General features: G+C 39.3%; 1 protein-coding gene across 5 annotated transcripts in view; it reads left to right on the top strand.

Moving 5' to 3' along the window:
- The first annotated feature begins 1,638 nt into the window (after window positions 1–1,638).
- Window positions 1,639–19,587, top strand: part of ZRANB3 (zinc finger RANBP2-type containing 3) — a 31,074-nt gene continuing 13,125 nt past the window's right edge. For 3 of the 5 annotated variants that reach the window (XR_014947872.1, XM_085552186.1, XM_085552190.1), the window contains exons 1-6: window positions 1,639–2,078; window positions 5,149–5,304; window positions 15,174–15,192; window positions 15,563–15,741; window positions 17,938–18,169; window positions 18,372–18,457. Coding sequence is in view for 3 of the 5 variants with exons in the window: in XM_085552186.1 (XP_085408312.1) it covers window positions 5,156–5,304; window positions 15,174–15,192; window positions 15,563–15,741; window positions 17,938–18,169; window positions 18,372–18,457 (665 nt within the window). In the remaining 2 variants the exon portion in view is untranslated. Of the gene's footprint in view, window positions 2,079–5,148; window positions 5,305–15,173; window positions 15,193–15,562; window positions 15,742–17,937; window positions 18,170–18,371; window positions 18,458–19,587 lie in introns of those variants that run through there. The other 2 variants (XM_085552187.1, XM_085552188.1) reach the window with 2 other exon arrangements.

The raw sequence follows: 19,587 nt of genomic DNA on the forward strand, positions 1-19,587 counted from the left end.
TTCTGTGTTAAGTATAAAGCTATGTTTAAGAGGAGAAATGGGAAGGTAACAATATCCACCTCCTCAACGTTGTGTGCGCACACCCCTTAAAATTACTAATATTTAATCGTACTCATGTTCGCTCCTGAGAAAAGGAACAATTCCTGATCCCAATAGCAATTACAGTTTGCAAAGCACAATTGAGTTCCAGGTACCATTCTGACCTTCCATGATTTAAGACACGAGTCCTAATGTCATCTTTTCCACTGTTGTTTTCCTTTTAATTACAGAGAGCCATCTATAACTCACAGATTATTCTATAAAATACTCCAGCCCTGAAGATCACAGTATTTTGCTCCTACAGCACTTTTAAAGGCGTTCCTTTATTTTTTGCTGCTTTCACTTATACAATAAGTATTTCTAACCTAACATTCACAACACGACTGCCATCATCTTATCTTCAGCTTAGCATTCAAGCAAAAAGCAAGTCCCGAATGCAGTACTCCCTGTAGAAGACATGGAAATAATCCAGGTATAAATTTGAAGTTAATGCTTCAATCCGGAAACCACTACGAAAGGAAAAAATAAGTAATTAACCCTCATCTAAAACATCGCGTCCAAGTAAAAGCAACAACCAAAGCCACAGTATTTCCCTTCATCGCATGATCTGGGCAAAGCTTTCACCGTCAATAACCCGAAATCACCTCGGGCTGCAAGAAGCTGCTGCACCGCGCTGCTTACCCCATCTCATTTCTACATCATGAAAAACCATTCTTCAGTGCTGAGACCTGATTTTAAAGCGTCATTCAGAAACCCGCACACACCAGGCTGTGACACAGTTCTCACTTACACAGTCAGACACGTTTCCACGCACATAAACCTTCCTGCAGCAAAACCACAACGGGACGACCCAGCGCCAGGGCTGCAGCAGTGGCACATCCCCAGCCGGATCCGGAGCGGGGCCGATACACACACACACGGTGCCCGTGGTAACGTCTGCCGGCCCGTCAGCCCCGCTCGGGCGCCCGGCGGATCGCTCGGCCCCGGGTCCGCCGTGCCCCGCTGTGTGTGCCGGCCCTGCCTGTATTACGGGCGGCAATGGGAGCGGGGCCGGGCCGTGCAGGTGCCGCCAACCGCCACAACGGCCGCGCCCCTCCCCCCCCCAACGGCTGCCCCCTGCTCTCCGCACTGCGGGCGCGGCCGACCGCCCCCCCCTCCTTTTCGGCCTATCTCTTTCTCGGCCTATCTCTTTCCCCGCTCTCCTCAGCCCCGCCGCCCGACCTGGAGCCGTTCCGTGCTCCTTACCGCGCTGCCGGCGGGCTGGTGCCGGCACGGCGGGGATGGGCTCACACACGAGGGGCGCCCAGCCCCATCGCCAGCATCCACGGCCGACCGGGAACCTCCTGCTGCCGCGGCGGGGAGAGAGGCCCGCCCCTCCGCCGCGCTCAGCCAATAGCAGCGCGGAACGCTCCTGAGTTACGGCCCGGTCGGCCAATCGGCGCCGAGCCTCCCTCCCTCAGCTCTGCCCGCGAGCGGCGCCTCGCAGCGTTTAGGCGGACACAGGCCCATCCAGAAGATAACGACCAATCAGAGGCGCCGCTGCGCTGACAGACAGCCGCGGTGACCAATGAAAACCCCGCTCGGTGGGTAGACCGGCACGGCGGTGCCCACCCTCCGGGGCAGCCGGCGACCATTAGCGGCGCTGCGCAGCCCACTAGCGGGTAATGGCAGCCGGAGCAGCGCTCTGCACTACGAGTGGTGGTGAGCTCCGCCTGCACCGCAGCTATAAAAGCTCGGCTGGGGCAATCTAGAGCTGTAGGCCCGAGTGCAGGCACAGCACTACTACGCTGCGCTACTATACAGCGCTATCACCCAGCTCCTCCACCCCGGAAGCGCATCGGGCCGCCTGCGCTGTACGTCACTTCCAGGCGGTGTTTGAGCGCAGCCCGCCAAGCTTTGAGGCGCTCAGCTGGGCCCGAGCCGAGGCTGCGTTCGGTTCTGTTCGGATCCGTCCGGTTCCTGTGGGCTCCTTTCCTCAGCCCGCCTCTGCAGCACAAAGATTCGTGTTGCTCGCCCCGGCATTGCGGCACATGAGCTGTGTAAGTCCAGAACTACCATCACAACCCTTCACCCCCGAGCAGATGCCATGTATCCCCATAGCTGTGGTAACATTGCGATTTAGTGTCCTCTGTTCTGTGTGACGGGCTGTTCGTTTTAATGTCTCTATTCCATCCAACCTTATAGTGTGTGAGGTGAAGTCTGAAGGAATTTGTGTCTTGTGCCTCTGGAAGGAAGAACGTCTGCAGGGAAACAGAAGCAGCAATGACAACTCCAGGCTTGTTTTTTTGTCTTTTGTTATGTTTCATTTTCCTTTTATTTAATATTCACACTTCTTCTCCTCAGTTACTAAGTTACAGTTACTCAGTTACTTTTAAGAGGTTTACAAATGCAGTCGATGCTGGAACAGGTTGCTTTGAAATATTGCTGATTTCATGTCTCACGTGTGAACAGATTTGTATTGTAAGGACAAGAGAGAAAGGTTTCAGTGTTACCATCTTCCTGTTTGGGTGGTTTTTTGTTGTTGTTGTGTATTTTTTCTTAGCAGTCCAGTTTCCTTAAAGGTTTCAGAGATTTTCTCATCTCACATTCTTTCCTGGAAATCATAGGTACACTATGAATACAGTAATAAACTTATTCTGTTGTTAACTTTCCAAGAGTGGAAACTGAACTGCATCATCCCATTTATGTGTGCATTCTCAGACACTTTCCCCCTTCAAAAGTCTTTTAGTAGACCTGAAAGCTAAGTTTAACCCATACAGATGACATGTTGGCACCCTGTTGTTAACAAGTTCTGCATCATTTTCACTTGCTTTTTCCCCAGAAATGAATCCTGTTGTAATACCACAGCTCTCCACAGTCCCTACATTTAAGAAGTACAATCACTTTCCACTCTCTACTCCTGAGTTTGTACAGCAATTTCAGATGAATGGATGCTATTATTGTAGTAATCCTTTTATTTCGTCCTTGTGGCCCTTCAGAAGACTTGAGAAAAGATCGTATCCATTTTCATCTTTTTTTGTTTTGTTAGTCATGAGAATTCTGTCACTGCTGTTTACTCAGGGAACCCCTGACTGAGAAGCTACATCTCTGCACCTCAACTTTTAGTTCTCGTTTATCTGAGAAAACCAAAGTTCCTGTGTTGTGATCTAGCAATGTGGGATGGTTGTCATGATGTATGTTACATCATACTTGGGATTCAGGAGTAAATGGGGGGATAAAAAATAATAGAGAAAACATGCACTAATCCTTTAGCTGTTCTCAGAGCTTCTGAAGCTTTAACAGGTTGGACAGCAGGCGTAAACTGGCCTTCTTCCTTGGGATATCAATCAGTGCTGCTGAAACACTGTCACTTTAACATAATCTTGTGTTTATTTGGTGAAATTACAAAATCCTGCATATAATTGCTCTATCTAGAAATAAACTATGAGTGACCACTTCTACCCAAGTAATTATATACAAGGCATTGATTTTTAGCTCAATAATTAATTACAAAGGGATCTATAGAAGATGTGCATCTGTGATTCCAGTTTGGTGTCCTGTTTTCATCCATGTATGGTAAAATATTTAGTGGTTTATATGTTGTGCAAAGAATAACAGTTCAACAGAAATGTATTTTGTAAAATAGACTCTGTGGTAACAAGGTAAAGTGATGCAAAATAGAACCAAATCCACAGTAGCAGCAAGTTCAACCCTAATACCTCAACCCTAATACCTCAACTCTGAGTGTTACTTGAAATCTTAAATTCGAATAGAAAGGCAAGTTATTTAGTCTTGCAGATCTCTGAAATGAATGGCAATAGCTCAGTGCTTTTCTTACTGGAAGCGCTATGATTCATCCTACCAAATCAGATCTGTCTTCTGAGTTGCTTCAGAAATGCATGAGTTTCAAAAAATCTGAGCACAACGTGTTCTTACAAAAAATTGATACCAAACCTTGTAGGACAAGACCTTCTGTTGACAATACAAGGGGTGTGTTTTGGCTGATACTCTTTGTTCCTTCGCTCCTTAGGGTCTTGCTCCTTATACAGGCTGTGAATCCAAAATGAGACAATTACACAGTGCAGTGTCAAAGACTTTTTCTTTATGCTCTGATGGAGGGTTTCTTCCTTTCCTCTAGAGTTACAGGCTTTAGTGGATATGTAGTTCACTTATCAAAAAGTAAAATGTCCTCTTTGTAACTTCTCTGTCCTGCTAAACCACGCTCCTTCTGCTGGACAGGTTCACATCAGAACTTTTAGCTGGATAAGCCAAAAGATGAAGGTGAATCAACTTTATGAAAAAAAAATTAACGTGTTTTCAAGGGCACTGTTATAAAATAAAGTGCATTGATAAAGCACAATGAAACACGTTCTGACACTGAGATCTCACTGTCTTTCTCTTACACTCTTGGTGATGTTTTTGCTGTTGAAAACAGCATTCTTCCCCTTTGCTGAATGGCTCCTTTTTGGAAATGGTTCCATGAGGGAAAACTCCCTCCTTATACCCACGTGTTGCCATGATTTTATTAGCTATAAAGAGAGAGATGAAGCTTTGCTGTTCGTTTCTAATTCTAAATTAAGGCAGGCAGCTGTATGGCAACATGATACAGCGCTTCATCTATATGGTAATACAAGTGATGCTGTGGTACTTTGGAAATAGGAAGGATGTTTGAAATGCTTTGGGTATTTTGTTTGTTTTCTTTTGGGTAAGGGTTTTCAGGGGAGATTGATCCTCGTTATCTGAGGTTCACTGAATTACAACAACCTCATGACTTCACCTTTCTAATGTAAGCATGGTAACTATTGTGAGGATATTAATGACTGTCATATCTTGGATGTTACTAATTATTTTGGTGGTGATTTTGATGTACTTCCTTTGTGATGTGCTTTTTATAAGTTAAATTGTCTTATGTGACAGCCATTAAGAGCCTAGGCTGTTAGGTTTTAGAAAGAGGTAACTGGTTAGTCAGTATTTCCTTTTCATTTCTTGTTAGTGCTGTCAGTATAAGAGCAGCTTATGTGCAAGTGTCAAGTATTTCAAGATGTTGTTATTCCATGAGGTTTTATTCTATAATGTTTTGCAGACATACCTTTTAAATAAGACACCTTCTTTTGGTTTTGTTTGCTGTAGGTTCAAAATGGCAAATGTGCTCCAGGACACACGTACACGTGGAGCTTCTTCTGAGAACATCGATGCTGAGCTGTCCTTTCTGCCTGAAAGACTGAGAAAGAAACTGCTTCCTTTTCAGGAGAAAGGCATCATATTTGCACTTCAGAGGAGTGGCAGGTAAATTCCTTATTATATCATATGCTTGAATGAATTATTCTAGGTGAAAATTAATGAATGGTTACAAAGATTATTCAGATACAGTAACACTTAGGTGAGTTATGTTACATTTTTTTTTAATCAACTGCAATATAACATTATTTAAAATGAGGCTATTTGGTTTTTCTCCTTTTGGAAGAGAGAGGAAATATTGAATAGTGCAGAATCAGCTTGTAGTATCCAAGATATCCACATATAAGAGGAGGCTGCTATCAGCGGGAGCCTTCTTTTTCTGATGTTAATAGAGCAGTCTCAAAATAAGTTAATTCACATTTGTAGTTCTTAATGGCATGATAGATCTGTTAGGAGAATGACTAACAGATCTTGATGCATCTGTGTGGTATTCTATTTTAAACTTGGTACGATTCTGGCATGTAATCAGGGTGTTCTGGAACTCACTGAGCTGTAACAACCAAGCAGAAGAAGACTTGCAGAGTGCTCAGTTAATAGTAACTGATAGAGCATTCAATAATTAAGTACCCTATAAATCAGAAGAATAATTTGTGCAACATGGGAGTACTGCGTCCAGATGTGGAGTCCTCAGTACAGGAGAGACATAGACCTGTTGGAGTGTGCCCAGAGGAGGGCCACAAAAATAATCCTCTCCTACAAGGAGAGGCTGAGAGCTGGGGCTGTTCAGCCTGGACAAGAGAAGGCTTTGAGGTGATCTGATAGCAGCCTTTTGTATCCAAAAGCAAGCTACAGGAAAGCAGGGGACAGACTCTTCAGCAGGGTCTGGTCATATAAGAAAGGGAAATGGCTTAAAGCTTCAAGAGGATACATTTAGGTTGGATTTAAGGAAAAAAAAAAGTCTTCTGCAGTGAGGGTAATGAGGCACTGGAACAGATTGCTCAGAGATGTGGTTGATGCCCCGTCCCTGAAGGCTTTTGAGGTGAAGCTGGATCTGGCTCTGGGCAACCTGACCTAGCTGTGCGTGTTCCTGTTCATTGCAGGGGAGCTGGACTAGATGACCTTTAAATGTCCCTTCCATCTCTAAGTGTTCTGTGATTCTATGTACTTTTCTGCTGCACAGTGTGACTGTAAGAATAGCTGTGTACAGTTTTAGTGGATCACTAAGGTTTTGACAAAATAGGCAGCAAAGTTTGTATTTAAGAGTTGAATTTAATGTATCTGAAGCCCTAGGCTACCATATCTCACGATCTGATGCTAGTAATGGGAAGTAAAACTTACATAATATGCAGTTGAGATGCATTTATATATACAAATAACAAAATTACACAAGAAAAAAAGGAATGTACTTTCATTAGCCTACACAGATTAGCATTAAAGAATGTGTTTGAAAACATAATTCTTTGCAAGCTGTTATAATGTAGAGTTTGCTTGGGAAACTGCTCAACTAGGTAGATTCAAATCGGGTATTTTTCTTGGAGAAGTAACAGTTGCCTGCAATAAGTGCGTAGAACGATTGGAAATGCCTTGGCTAATGGCTGTTAAGGAGGCAGTGGGGTTATTTCCATTAGGATTATGGGCTCAGTTTTTTCTTTTCTTGAAACTTTTCATTAACAAAGGACAGTTGAATAATACGATGCTGAAGTTTTTACTGTGATACGGGTATGAAAGTATTTGCATTATGACTGCAAGAGATGCCATTCTTTAGCACAGTGAGATTAGCTGGGTCAAACTGGGGAATTGTTTGCACATGTTCACACAGCCTCTGAAGTAAAATATATTGAAGTCAAACCTTCCTGAGGACCGTTTTTCAAAAATCTGTCCCTTACTCAGATCTAATTTTCTTTTAGTCCCCAAACAGCACAAGAGCCGCTGCTGCTTGTAGCTGGATTTCCTTATGAGTTTGTCAGCCTCCGGCTCACCCAAATCTCTCTTTTGTGCACTCCTTAATGATTTAAGCATTCTTACACTATTCCCTTTGGTATATTTTAGCAAGGTCTGATGCTTTTCCATAAAAGTGTCTTTTCTAATTTTGAAAATATATGAACATAGCACTTGAAGCAAGCAATATGTGCATCTGGGCTTCTCTTTTCTCTCTCAGGCTGTGTGCTCCCTGTGCTGTCATCACTTAATCCATGCTTTGCTGTAGTGGCAGGAAACTGGTGTAGAGAGAATTCTCTATTGTTGGCTGTAGAGATTGAATTAATATTTTCTTAGGGTAGAGAAGCTCCTAGCATAAAAGAGTATCAAAAAAAACCACCTGTATATTCTTGAATGAAATATACACTCTGAGGTATTAATGGGGCTGGGATTGATCTATTCATTTCCCCAGTTTCCCTAATAATAAGATAAATATGCTGTTGTGATTTGAGCTTATGATTCATTAGTACAAGTGAGGCAGAGCAGGCAGGCAGATGCCAGCTCTCTCACTGTCTATAGCAGGACAAACTGCCTAATGCTTTTCTAGAAAAAAATAATAATTCTAGAGCCAATAAGACTGTGCACTGTCTGATTTACTGGGAATCTGAACGAGCATTCTGCTTCTGTGTAAGCACATAACTAATATCATTCCTACATGTTGCAGGCAAGGTGCTGAATTGGTGTAGTTACCAAACAGAATATCTGTTAAGGTGTGAAATGTGTAGTATCGATATTTTTGTGAGATTGGAGCTAATCTGAATTCTTGTTCAACATCTGATCATTCTGATTTCAAGATGGAAAGTTCAGAGAAGGATTTCCAAAATAAGAAAGCTGTTAAGGGGGATCTACTTCCTTTATCCACTTTTGTTACGACTTTGATTATTTGATTGACAATTTAATTAATTTCCATGTTTGAAAATGGAATTTCTTTAATATTCATTTTTGTTGAGTCATGCCTAGGAATACTTTAATATGTACTTGGTGACTTGAAGTATTAAGTGATATCAAGTGCCTCCAGTGGCTTTTTTTCTTCAGATCAGAGGGAACTGGGAGTAAGAGGAAGATTAGAAGAGATTAGTTCTGCAGCTTTTGCAGTAAGGAATATTGTTTGGGAAAGCAGATTTTATTGATAATATAGTAGTGAGTAGCTAATTGTCGTTGAAGGGCATTGGCATTACATTACATACCAGGCAAGAGCTAATTTGATTTCAGATATTTCAATCTTGAAAATTAATATCTAGGTTAAAGTTTGTAGCCTAGATTGTCAGTAGTTGAAATTAGTCTGTTATTCCATTCTGTTCCAATTAATTGGTATCATGTTTTCTTGCAGCAGTTCAGCTGGTGAGCTGATCTGTGTCTGAGGGTGTTTATAAGAAAAGTGGAGAGAGACTTCTTACTCAGTCCTCTAGTGATAGGGCAAGATGTAATGGTTTTGGATTAAAAGAATACAGGTTTAGACATAAAGAAAAAGTTCTTTATTCACATGGTAGTGAGGTATGGGAGTGGGCTGCCCAGAGAGGCTGTGGATGCCCCATTGATGGAGGCATTGAAGACCAGTTTGGATGGGGCTTTGGGTAACCTGGGCTAGTGTAGTGGGAGCCTCCCTGGCCATAGCCTGGGAGATAGGTGGAATTACATAATCTCTCTTTAAGGTCTCTTCTAACCCAAACTGTTCTGTGATTCTGAGTTTAAACTTTGCCTTGACCACTTTGGTTGATGCATGCTATTCCACACATCCTTTTCTTTACTGATATACGTTTGATAATACACTCATATTGCTCTCAAACCTTCATAAGCAGAGAATTTTTGATATCTTACTCAGATACAGGTTGTGGATTGTTGGAGAAAAGCCTAAGATTCTGCACAGCCATTCACCTCTATATTTCTTCAGAGAATCGAAAACATTGCAGATATGGCAATTCAGTGCATCTTACATTAGACTGATAGTTGGTTTTCATTATTTAATTTTTAAAGATACCTAATGTAATTCAAGAGCAAGGGGGTTTGATCTGGCTGAAATTTTCTGGGGCTCTATTTTTGGTTAAACAACCTTGATTGTTTTTGCAAGTTGTATGTTCTAGTTTGAGGACTGAGTGCTGCAATTACTGACACACAAATGTAACGGCTGCTTGCGCAGTTTTCTATAAAAATACACCAAGTTCAGATTCCTTAAATAACCCTTGGTTAAGATGTTAGTGCTAAAGTGTTGGCTTGTGAGTAGGAGGTAAATTATATGTTGTAGCGTTATATAAAACTGACTCACATGAGTAGGTGAGAATCCCAAGAATATCAGAACACCCACACTAGTGAAAGAAAGATGCAGGCTTCCTCTGTACAACATGTTCCAAAGGCTGCATTAACAGAACCAGCTTTAGTTTGTTTGAGTAGTAACAGAATTTTTCAGTGTTTTAAGAAATCAAGTGCTGCTGCTTTGACTGTTTGCCTTGGACAATGGAACTAACGGTGAAGGATTTTGTTCTTCAAAAGCTGCCTGCAGTTCTGACTGTATTTTCTGGGTAAATAGCTGCAGAAAATAAATCAAGAAGTTGAATTATTCCCACAAGCAAGCAATAATTACGTTGGAACACTATATCCCCTTTAACTTGTAATCCATGTCTCATGAAGAGGTAGAACTATTTAGTTTAGAGAGAATATAATTGCAAAATAATGTAGTTGCAGGGAACACACAGCACTGGCTGCATGACTTGCTAGGATTCTTAGTTATAACCTTATAATTTATATGCATATTTAAAGTTAAATCTCAGACATATGCCAGTGTGTGTAGAATTGTCAGTATTTTTCTGAGAGTAACTCAAAATTAGATTGTTTTTGTTCCCATACCTTGGTGAAGTTGTCATAATTAATACAACAAACTAATTGCATTGTTTACTTGTTCATATTGCTGATATTTCAGAAGTAACCCAGACACACAGAAATAGAAATAATTATCATTTAAACACTTTTTCCTTCCCTGAAACTCATGTTATGAAGTGTTTCAGTATTAATGTCTTTCTGATGCAGACTGCTTCCTGTGGCTGGATGACATATGCCACTCAAGCTTAGCCTCAGTTTCCCTTCTGCTTCTCTAATGAACTCGTCTGCATTGCATTTGAAACATCTGTTTCTCCTTATGCTTTACAAAGCCGGTTCAGTCTTCTTGACGTCAACATAACCATCAGATCTTCCTGTGCTCTGTGAGGTTTGAAAAATTATCATCCCTTCTGTCCTTCCTTTTTTTTTTGTTTTTCTTCTAAGTTCTGTTTTCTCTCCCAGATTGTCTGTACTAAGAATTGTGCAAGTGCACTTTGACAAGACTGTTCTGATGGTGCGTGCTGACTCTTGCCTATCTGGTTCTGGGGCTCTGATTCACTCAGTTTCGTGTGGACCCTTAAATTATACTCTTAGATGCTTGTGTTCCCTTTTGTCTGAATCAAAATTAAAGTTTCAGACCTACATATGCTTGGGTTGAACAAAAAGAACAGCTTTTTAGCTCTTTCTTCTCTGCATGCACACTCACCTATCAGGGTACTTTCTCTTTAAGTTAACGTGTCTTGAAAGGAAAAGACTGTTGAGTCTTGGAAATCAGATTGTGTGTCTCCCTTCTATTTATGAAGGCTACCGCTGTGTCCAGAGCCCACTGCTGACCCTACAACTGTGAAAGGCTTATGAATACCAGGAAGACTGTAGCAGAATGTGTAAGGCACTGCAATGAGATTCTGATATGTTCTGGTAGGATAAAATAGCAGCATTCCTTCACAAATGGGCAGATTCAGATGCCAGCCTCAGGATTCGCTATGAAGAAAGGAAACGTTTAGAAATGGGAAAGGAAATGGAGGGAGCTTGTCGTTGATTGTGATGCTTATTACCTAGTTGGACCTCTCTGCTGAGGGGAAGTGTAACTGAGACATCTAAAATGATTTTTTCCTGCTTTATGAAACTTTTGGCCATGTGGGCTGAGCCTAAAACAGGATGTGAAACTGCATATCATAGCTCTGATTTTTATTCTTGGATAGAGCTATTATTAAGGTGTCAAATGAACAGATGGGATATGAATGATGAAGCTCAAATTGGGTAACTACCAGTTGAGAGGAAATGACTAATTGAACTTCAGAGAACGAGAAGTCTGTCTTCTTGCAGTCAAAATATGTGAAATAAAAGTACATATTTGTCCCTTCCGTGTATCTGAAGATCTGTTTCTTTATGTTCATGTTGGCAGCTTGTCTAACTGCAGTAATATAGAACATACTGAAGTTCGTTATAAATAGCGGATGCATATTTTAAGGTTACATAAAGCAAAACGTGGGGTATTTCTTTTGAACCGTTCTATGTGACTATCAGTTACCTTAAGAGTTCTGTATGATCTGGGCTATAATGATAGGGAAGTTCTGTACGCTTCTAAACTAACTGATGTGATTATAAAACATGGGGACTCGCAATCATTTTCCTCTTTCAAGGGGATTCAGACACTTAATAGGGAAGGAAGTGTATGTAGAAGTACTATATCTTTATAAGTGCTAACAGAAACTGTACTGTCAGTTTGGGAACACAGCACAGGAGCTGTGTGTCCTGAACCCTGTGCTGCTGGGAGGTTCTGTGAAATTTTGGGTTCTGTTTTGTGATGAATAACATTTTTCCCCCTTGCGATTCTTCACAGATACAGTTATTAGCATAATTAAGAATATAATTCTAATTTCGAGTTCCAATGTGTTAATAGGATGAGACTTTTATATACCAACTCAGTAGTGCTTTCTATCTCTGAAACTGTTGTTTTTCATGGCTTTATGGAACAGAGAGAGGCAGAACAAGCATTCAATTTCAGCTTTTCCTTTTGGAGATGAAGCAATTGTGTTTCTCCTGTTATTTCCTACCATGGGAGGCTCAGCTGTCCCTTCATCTTTCTATTAGCTCTTTTCCGCTTCTATTTTGGCTTGTATTTATCTTCCATGGATGTGGGGATCAAATTCTATGCGCTGCAATTTGAAAAATCAGTGTAAATTTCTTTATTTCAGCTTGTTACTCTGAGAAGTGGAATGAAGGTCCAAGTAGTTGGTTTGCAAGTGCCCAAACGTTGCAATAGGACCTCATGTATTCTCTCTTTGATCTCTTTAAAATGTGTGGCTCACACTAAAGAAGATTTATTTCTGCTGTGTAGGAGATGCAGGCCTAAAGTGATGTAATTTGCACTTCATTATTTGGAGGACTCTGCTAAAATATAAGCTGATATACTGCGAAATACTGTATTTGTCAGCGCAAGATGGCAAGGAACATTTGTATTCCTGTTCTCTCTGCCATGTTTCCTCACTAGCAGATGCTGCTGAATGCAGCGTACTTTCAGATATTGCTGTATTTGTGCATTCGCTTTGATATCCCTTAGGATTAAATATAATATTAAAGAATGTTTTTAGTTTCATCTTCTGATCTACTGAAGGAAGTTGCCACCTTTAAGAATCTGCAAGGAAGATGTATTTTTGGAAGTACAATTGAAGCAATTTGTATTAAATGGGGGGGAAGAAGGGGGAAGTCACTCTTTAAAGTAAGCAATACATGGTTTCTTTCGTTGTTTTGATTGTTCCATCCCAACCAAGTTTGAAGTGGAAAGCATCTAAGAAGCAGAGGGTGCTGTTACAAAGTTAATTACAAGTAGATAGAAACTTACAAAAAGTTATTTCATATACACACTTAAGTTCTTGTTGTTTTAGTTCAAATACAACATTGAAGTTGGTTGATGTTGAAATCTACGCTTTCAGGTTGAATGAGCAAACATCAATGTGCCAGATCTCTCAGAGCATCAAACTTCTTTCCAGCACATCAGATCTGGAATCTGCTGCTCTGTGTTTCCTGCCAAGCTTTGTAGCTTGCCACAGGAATGTCCATTTTGGCCCCATGGCAAGATGTGTGTTATTGGACATGATCGCAGCTGATGTTGATGTTACTTCGAGTACCTGCATGAACTTCAAAACACACAACACTGAAAAAGCAGTTCTGTATTATTTTTAAATGGTTTCTAGTATCAAAATGCAGAATTTTAATGTCTTGATACATTGTATTTAGTTATGGATACAGAGATCTGGAAGATCTCAGTTTTTTCCACAGAAGAAATGTTTCATTTGAGTTGCATGGTGCAGTGGGTGCACATCTATGCGTGTGGTAGAGAAGTTTGTTTTCACAGAAGATTCATTGATGGGGAACAGGCAATAAGGAATTCATCCAGAGCAATTAATCAAGACTAATTTGTGTCTGTGACTGAAAGCTACTGGGGTTAGGAAGCAAGAACTCAGGGCTGAAGTCATTGGGCTTTTGATATATATTTTGTTTTCCCCCTTGAATCTGATGGGACACAAGCAGGGCAGTCAGTGAAGTTCATTCTTTCCTGGATCTTGGACTATCTCCATTTCCAAGACTTGGTGCTTTTCTGACAGCGAACATTTACAAATCTTCAAATTGCTGGACTGCGTGCAGCTGTCAATCTATTGCTGCCATTCAGTGCAAGCAGCAGCACCCAGTGCTCTGTTTCAGTGATGTGACCAAGCCTTTTTTGTGGCACTATGATACAAAACAGGGGATTATTCTTCCACTTTGTTTGTTATGAAAATATAGAAAATTGTACTGTGCTCAAGAAACTCCCCAAATTACTTATTAGCTGGAGGATTAATCTGACCTCCAGTTACTTAGCTGAAACTCAAGCAGGGAATGCTATTGAGCTTGCAGAAGCTGGCAACTTTGTGCTCCATGTAGATCTTGCTTTGCAACTCTTAGCATCGATTGTGTTAACAAGGTTCTTAGCAAGTCCGAAGCTTTATGCAGTCTGGTGTTGTTACAGGAAAACAGAACTTTAAGTCACCCTTGTGTTGCAAGACTTAGAAGGCCATAGATTTTCTTTTCCCCTTTCTTAGATTTACAGCTTTTGTCTTCCTCTGAATTTGCTGGTGTGTGAATATGATGCAGACGTTTTACCTACTAATTACAGGAGTTAAAATAAACTCTTAATTCTTTAGATGTTTCTTTCAAATCAGATAATCTTTGGCAGGGTTATTTTTTGTTTGTTTGCTTGGGTTTGTTTGTGTGTTCGATGGTTTCTTTTTTCCTTGGGATTTTGTTTTTGGAGCAGTGTATTCCAACTCATGTGAGCTTATACAATAGCTGAGTTAAAAGCTTGTGAAACAGCTGAGAGTTGATTTTGTGAAATAGCTGAGGGTACAGCGTTTGGAAATATGTGATGTCATCCATTTGATGGTGTAACTGAATGTCCATCAAATAATTCCATTGATCTTCGTCCAATTTCAAACTCTTTTTGAAGCAGCTTGTGTAGGTTACATAATGTAACATATGTACAAAGAAATATGTATCTGAGGTGGCATTGGTTCAGGAAATATAAATTTACTTATATAATTTTCTAGTTTTGCCTGGAGTGTTGCCATTATTTTCTTTACTTGGGCTCAAGGAAATTTTTCTAAATAGAAAAAAATCAGGTTCATTTTCTAATGCTTTGCCCAGTACAGCTGGAGAGCTGAGATGTGTGTTTCTATTTCAAAACAAATGAAATGCCTCTGGAAGTGACTTTTTTCTAACTCAGTGTTGCACAGAAATGACCCTTAATCATGAAGAAGCAAAAACAATCCTGTTTCTGAAAGACAGTAAGATTGAAGATGTCCTTTTCACACTGTCTCTTAAGATTACATGTAATACAGCACTAAACCAAAGCAGCAATTCAATTCCACAGTGTATGTTCTTCAGTAATGCTAACAAATTCAATAAACAGTTTTAGAGTAACTGGTGTACTTATTTTTACATTCATACCAAAATTACTTTTACTGTTATTGCCAGTCGTACCCTAAAAAGGAAATCTGTCTTTTTTCCTGTAGTCACAAAGAAAATCTTTAGGATTCAGTGAACGCGTAACTTAAATTCATAGTAAGCAATTTATAACGATTGATTTATCAGTTATATTTACTATTAATTTCTCTGCTTTTTTCTCCTCTTTTCTCTTATTTCACCTTTAGGTGTATGATTGCTGATGAGGTAAGTGCTATTCCTGTTACTTTTACTGCTTTTTCTTGGTTTAACATTTGATGGTTGGACTGGATGACCTTGTAGGTCCCTTCCAACCTTGTCATTCTATGATTCTATGAACATGCTTCATTCAGGAAAGTTGACAGCGAGTGGAGCCTAATTCTGTGATATTATCTCAATGTTCTGAAAATACTAAAGTAGAAAATACTAAATTTGATGCAAACCTCAAGTGTACGTTCCTTAACTTTAGCGAGCAAAGCAAATATGCATTATGTATGTATCCCTTTAAAGAGAAGTATCTTCTTTCATATACATTAATTGTAGTAACAATGATTTCTGAACATAACTTCTGTTTTTAACTTTTTTCTCCTTTTCCCAGATGGGGCTTGGTAAAACAATTCAAGCAATTGCTATTTCTTACTACTACAGAAAGGAATGGCCTCTCTTAATAGTAGTGCCTTCATCCCTGAGATATCCTTGGGTTGATGAGATGGAAAAGTGGATTCCAGAACTGTCTCCAGATGATATTATTATCATTCAGAACAAAACTGATACCCAGTGAGTTAAATTGATTATTCCTATATAGAAAGTCCTGTTTCATTCTGTAAACTGATTGCAGTATGCATGTGAAAACACAGAATATATATGATCATAATCAAGAGTAAGGATTTCAGCAAGATAAAAGAAATTTCTATTATGTGTTTTATGTTGCAGCTGAGAGTTGGGCTTTATGGTTGTTTATCTCCTCTGTAGCCCTTGCACAGTAGCAAGGGTTGTGTGCTGAAGATTTGGTTACTTTGGGGTGTTTTGTGTTGAATGTGTTGGTTATATGTCAGCTCTGATGTATCTGTACTTGTTAATTTCTGCAAAACATTTTGAACGCATTTTTGAAAAAAATTGTAGTATGTATTAGAAAATAAGAACTTAATTACAGCTAGCCTTCTATTTAGAGTGCTGAGGAATTTAAATGTTACAATAAGTATTCTCTAAATAACTGTGAAGGTCATTGTTCTCCAAATTCTCTATGTTTAGACTTAGTAGCATAAATTCATTACAGTGGGACTATAAGTCTTAGGTGTTATTAAAATAACTCTCCTATTGCACAGAAACACTGAACTACAAGGGTATTTTGTAATCTGTTTTGCTGTAAATAAATTCATTAATTTCATGGCAGTATCTAGATACTGTTCTAAAACTTCTGAACAAAGAAGATTGACTTCCATATTGTCTGGAGAGTTTCAAGAAGTGACTTGACTGCCAAGACATGCAGATGAGAAAGTAGCTTGGAATCTGCCTTGGGGTAACTGGACAAATCCAAATACATTTAAAATCTTAATTGAGGGATGATTACTATTCCTAATCAAAATAAAGCTGTTAGAGTAACATGGGAAATAAAATGAAGATCCATTGAGCGTGAGGTTTTGTTTTTAGCATTTCAGTTAAACTGCACATAAAAACTCTGTGCTTATACTGCTGAATACAGTAAAAAGAAATGTGGAATAAGGAAAATGTGAAGACAAAAGTAAATGGCAAACAGAATTCTATTTATTTCATGTTCTGAAGTTTTTAAAAGGAACAGACCTTAATCATTACTACTTTTGTTCTCAACAAGAGAAGAAGAAAGCTTGGCTTTGTGTAATTCCCAGGAGGCTACCAAGCTATTGAGCTAATTAGTGTCTTAACTTAAGGAAGCATTTGTAGGAAAATCCAGAACTAGAGCTGATGCAGTTGGTTTAGTGCTTTCGGAAACTGTGCTTCTGTGTATTCAACCTTTTGATTTCTCTAATTTCAGTACTTTGCTTTCCTTCTGAACTTCAACAATGGAGTGTACAGATTGGATATTGATCAATTTCTTAATATAAATAGGTTAAAATATGCTTAGGCATCAGTTCAGGTTGTCAGAATCTCTAGCAGTGTTTGAAACGGAATATTTATTGGATAAACTGATTTGGTGAAGAATAATAATTATTTGGTTTTGGTTTTTTTTTCCCCTCCACTTTCTACAGAGGTGGTGAAATTGTTGTTTTGCTCGTAGCAGCCAGAGCGTGTAAGGCCATTGCTTTAACCATTGCTTCTTCATCCACGTCCAGAAGCGTGGATGCACACATACACAAACTTTAATTACTCTTAAGTGCTGTAAGAAACTTTGCTTATTGAATTGGCTTTTGATCTGTTGCTACTGGGGAACAAATAAAAGTCAGGCCAGTAGAGTGATTGTTTCTGATAGATGGATAGATCAGCTGTGTGTCTTGTTCTGGTAACTTGTTTGCCTAACATCTTTGTGTTTCTGTGTTTGAAGGCTCCTGAAGGACTATAGTGCTCTCTAGTGATTTAAAAACAGTTTGTGCTTTATGCCTGTGTGTGTTTTAAAATCTATTGTGAGAAGTTATTTCCAATACTTGGGTTTTTTTATTTTAAAAATCACAAGGTTTTTTCCTCTGTCTCTTTGAGGAGGGTGCGTGAGAGTCTGCATGGTATCACTTAGCTTGTTGGTGTTAAACCATAATGGTGTCCTCTGAAAATGGTTATGAAACATGTGTGACTTAGTGTCAGATGCTAGAATTTTTTTCAGTTGAACAGCCAGTATCATTAGTCAACCTACCAACTCTATAATTAACCAATCCAAAAGACATCATACATACACCTTCTGTTAAAAAAACAAATCAAACATAAACATCTTTCTGGAACCTTTTGCTATGTTAATTTTCCTGTAATAAAAATATACTAAGACAATTTCTGAATTTTCCCTTTTAGGCGAATATCAAGCAGCAAAGTGACGATTCTGGGATATGGCCTGTTAACTTCTGATGCCCAGACTTTAGTAGGCGCTCTGTATAGGCAGAACTTCAAGGTAGTTGTGATTGATGAATCACACTATATGAAATCCAGAAATGCTACACGCAGCAAGATTTTATTGCCAATTGTGCAGAAAGCCATGAGAGCTATTCTTCTTACTGGAACTCCTGCTCTAGGAAGACCTGAAGAGGTACTTAGCATCCTCTGTCTTTTTTGTCATTTTTCTTTTTTTAGGGATAGTGTCAGTAATACTGAGCATGCAATTTTGTAATTTTCATGAATAGTACAGCTGGTGAATATAAGCTTAACACAATAAACATGTAATGAATGAGAATTGCTTCCTAGTATTAACCTTGAGGGGAATTTGTCACTGACATTTCTTGTTTATAAAGCTTTTCATGCAGATTGAGGCACTTTTTCCAGGAAGATTTGGAACTTGGAGTGAATATGCCAAAAAATACTGTGATGCTCGTCTGAGGTATTACTGTACTTGCCCTTTTATTTTCTCGGGAGTCTTTGATTTTCCTCTCATATGAAATGAAAGAACCAGTAAGTAGTGGTTGTTTTTGTATCATACCATCATGCATAGAGACCCAGGGAGGTGATGTGCTGGAACAAGCTGCGCCATCCTTGAAGATGTTCAAGACCAGGTGAATGAGGCCTGGTCTAGTGACTGGCAACCCTGTCCATGGAAGGGGGTTGGAAGTAGGTGATCTTTGAGGTCCTGACCAAACCAAGCCATTCTATGATAGCATCTCCTCCATCAATGTGAATTAGGGACCTTACAGAGGAAGAATACAAAAAATATATTGTACAAACAGAAGATAGGTTGGCACACACATGGGTTTTGTTTTTAGTACTTAGATGCTTGGGAAGAGGATTAAATTGACAGAAGATTTTACTTCTGGAATAAATTGGAAGCTATTAAAGTTTAAGAGGAAGTGTAAGTGCCAACGTTCTTTAAGTAAAATGGTTTGCCAATTTACTGTTAATATGAAACGTATAGGTTTTACCTTTTGAGCTGGCATTTCAGCTAGAGCTGAGACTTGTGAATCTCAGGCCTATGCTCATTTTATGTAATAATATAATCTGTTTATATTATGGGATCCAATCTTTTTGTTATCCTACAACGTTTAGGGGAAAGATCATATATTAGATTAACCACACAAAAGGAGAGAAAGGTCCTAAAGGCACAGTAATATGTTTGTAGTTCTGTTTGAGAGATTGAACATAGATACTGTAAGAAGGTATGAGAGGGGAAGAGCCTTTAAAAGAACGTATTACTTACAATTTAGCATGTATTAAGAATAGTAGCTTTTGTCTGCTAAATTGGCTAGCATTAGATTTAATTTTTACAGTAATAATTGCATAATTTCATTTTCATGTAACTTGGGCATTTTTTCCTCCATCATACCTGTTTATCAGCATTTAACTTCTAACAGCATAGAACAGTGCTCTCTTATTTTTCAGATGGAGAAATGCTATTTTTTCCATGGTGTTTTGACTAAATGCATCTGTAATTTTCACACCACAAGTGTGCGTGGGTACAGCATGGTTAACTACTCAATCACAGATGATCTTATTTTTAGAATACCATAAATATATTGA

Source organism: Coturnix japonica, chromosome 7 (assembly GCF_054131305.1).
Source record: "Coturnix japonica strain WE chromosome 7, WE-NBRP24, whole genome shotgun sequence".
Classification (NCBI taxonomy): domain Eukaryota; kingdom Metazoa; phylum Chordata; class Aves; order Galliformes; family Phasianidae; genus Coturnix; species Coturnix japonica.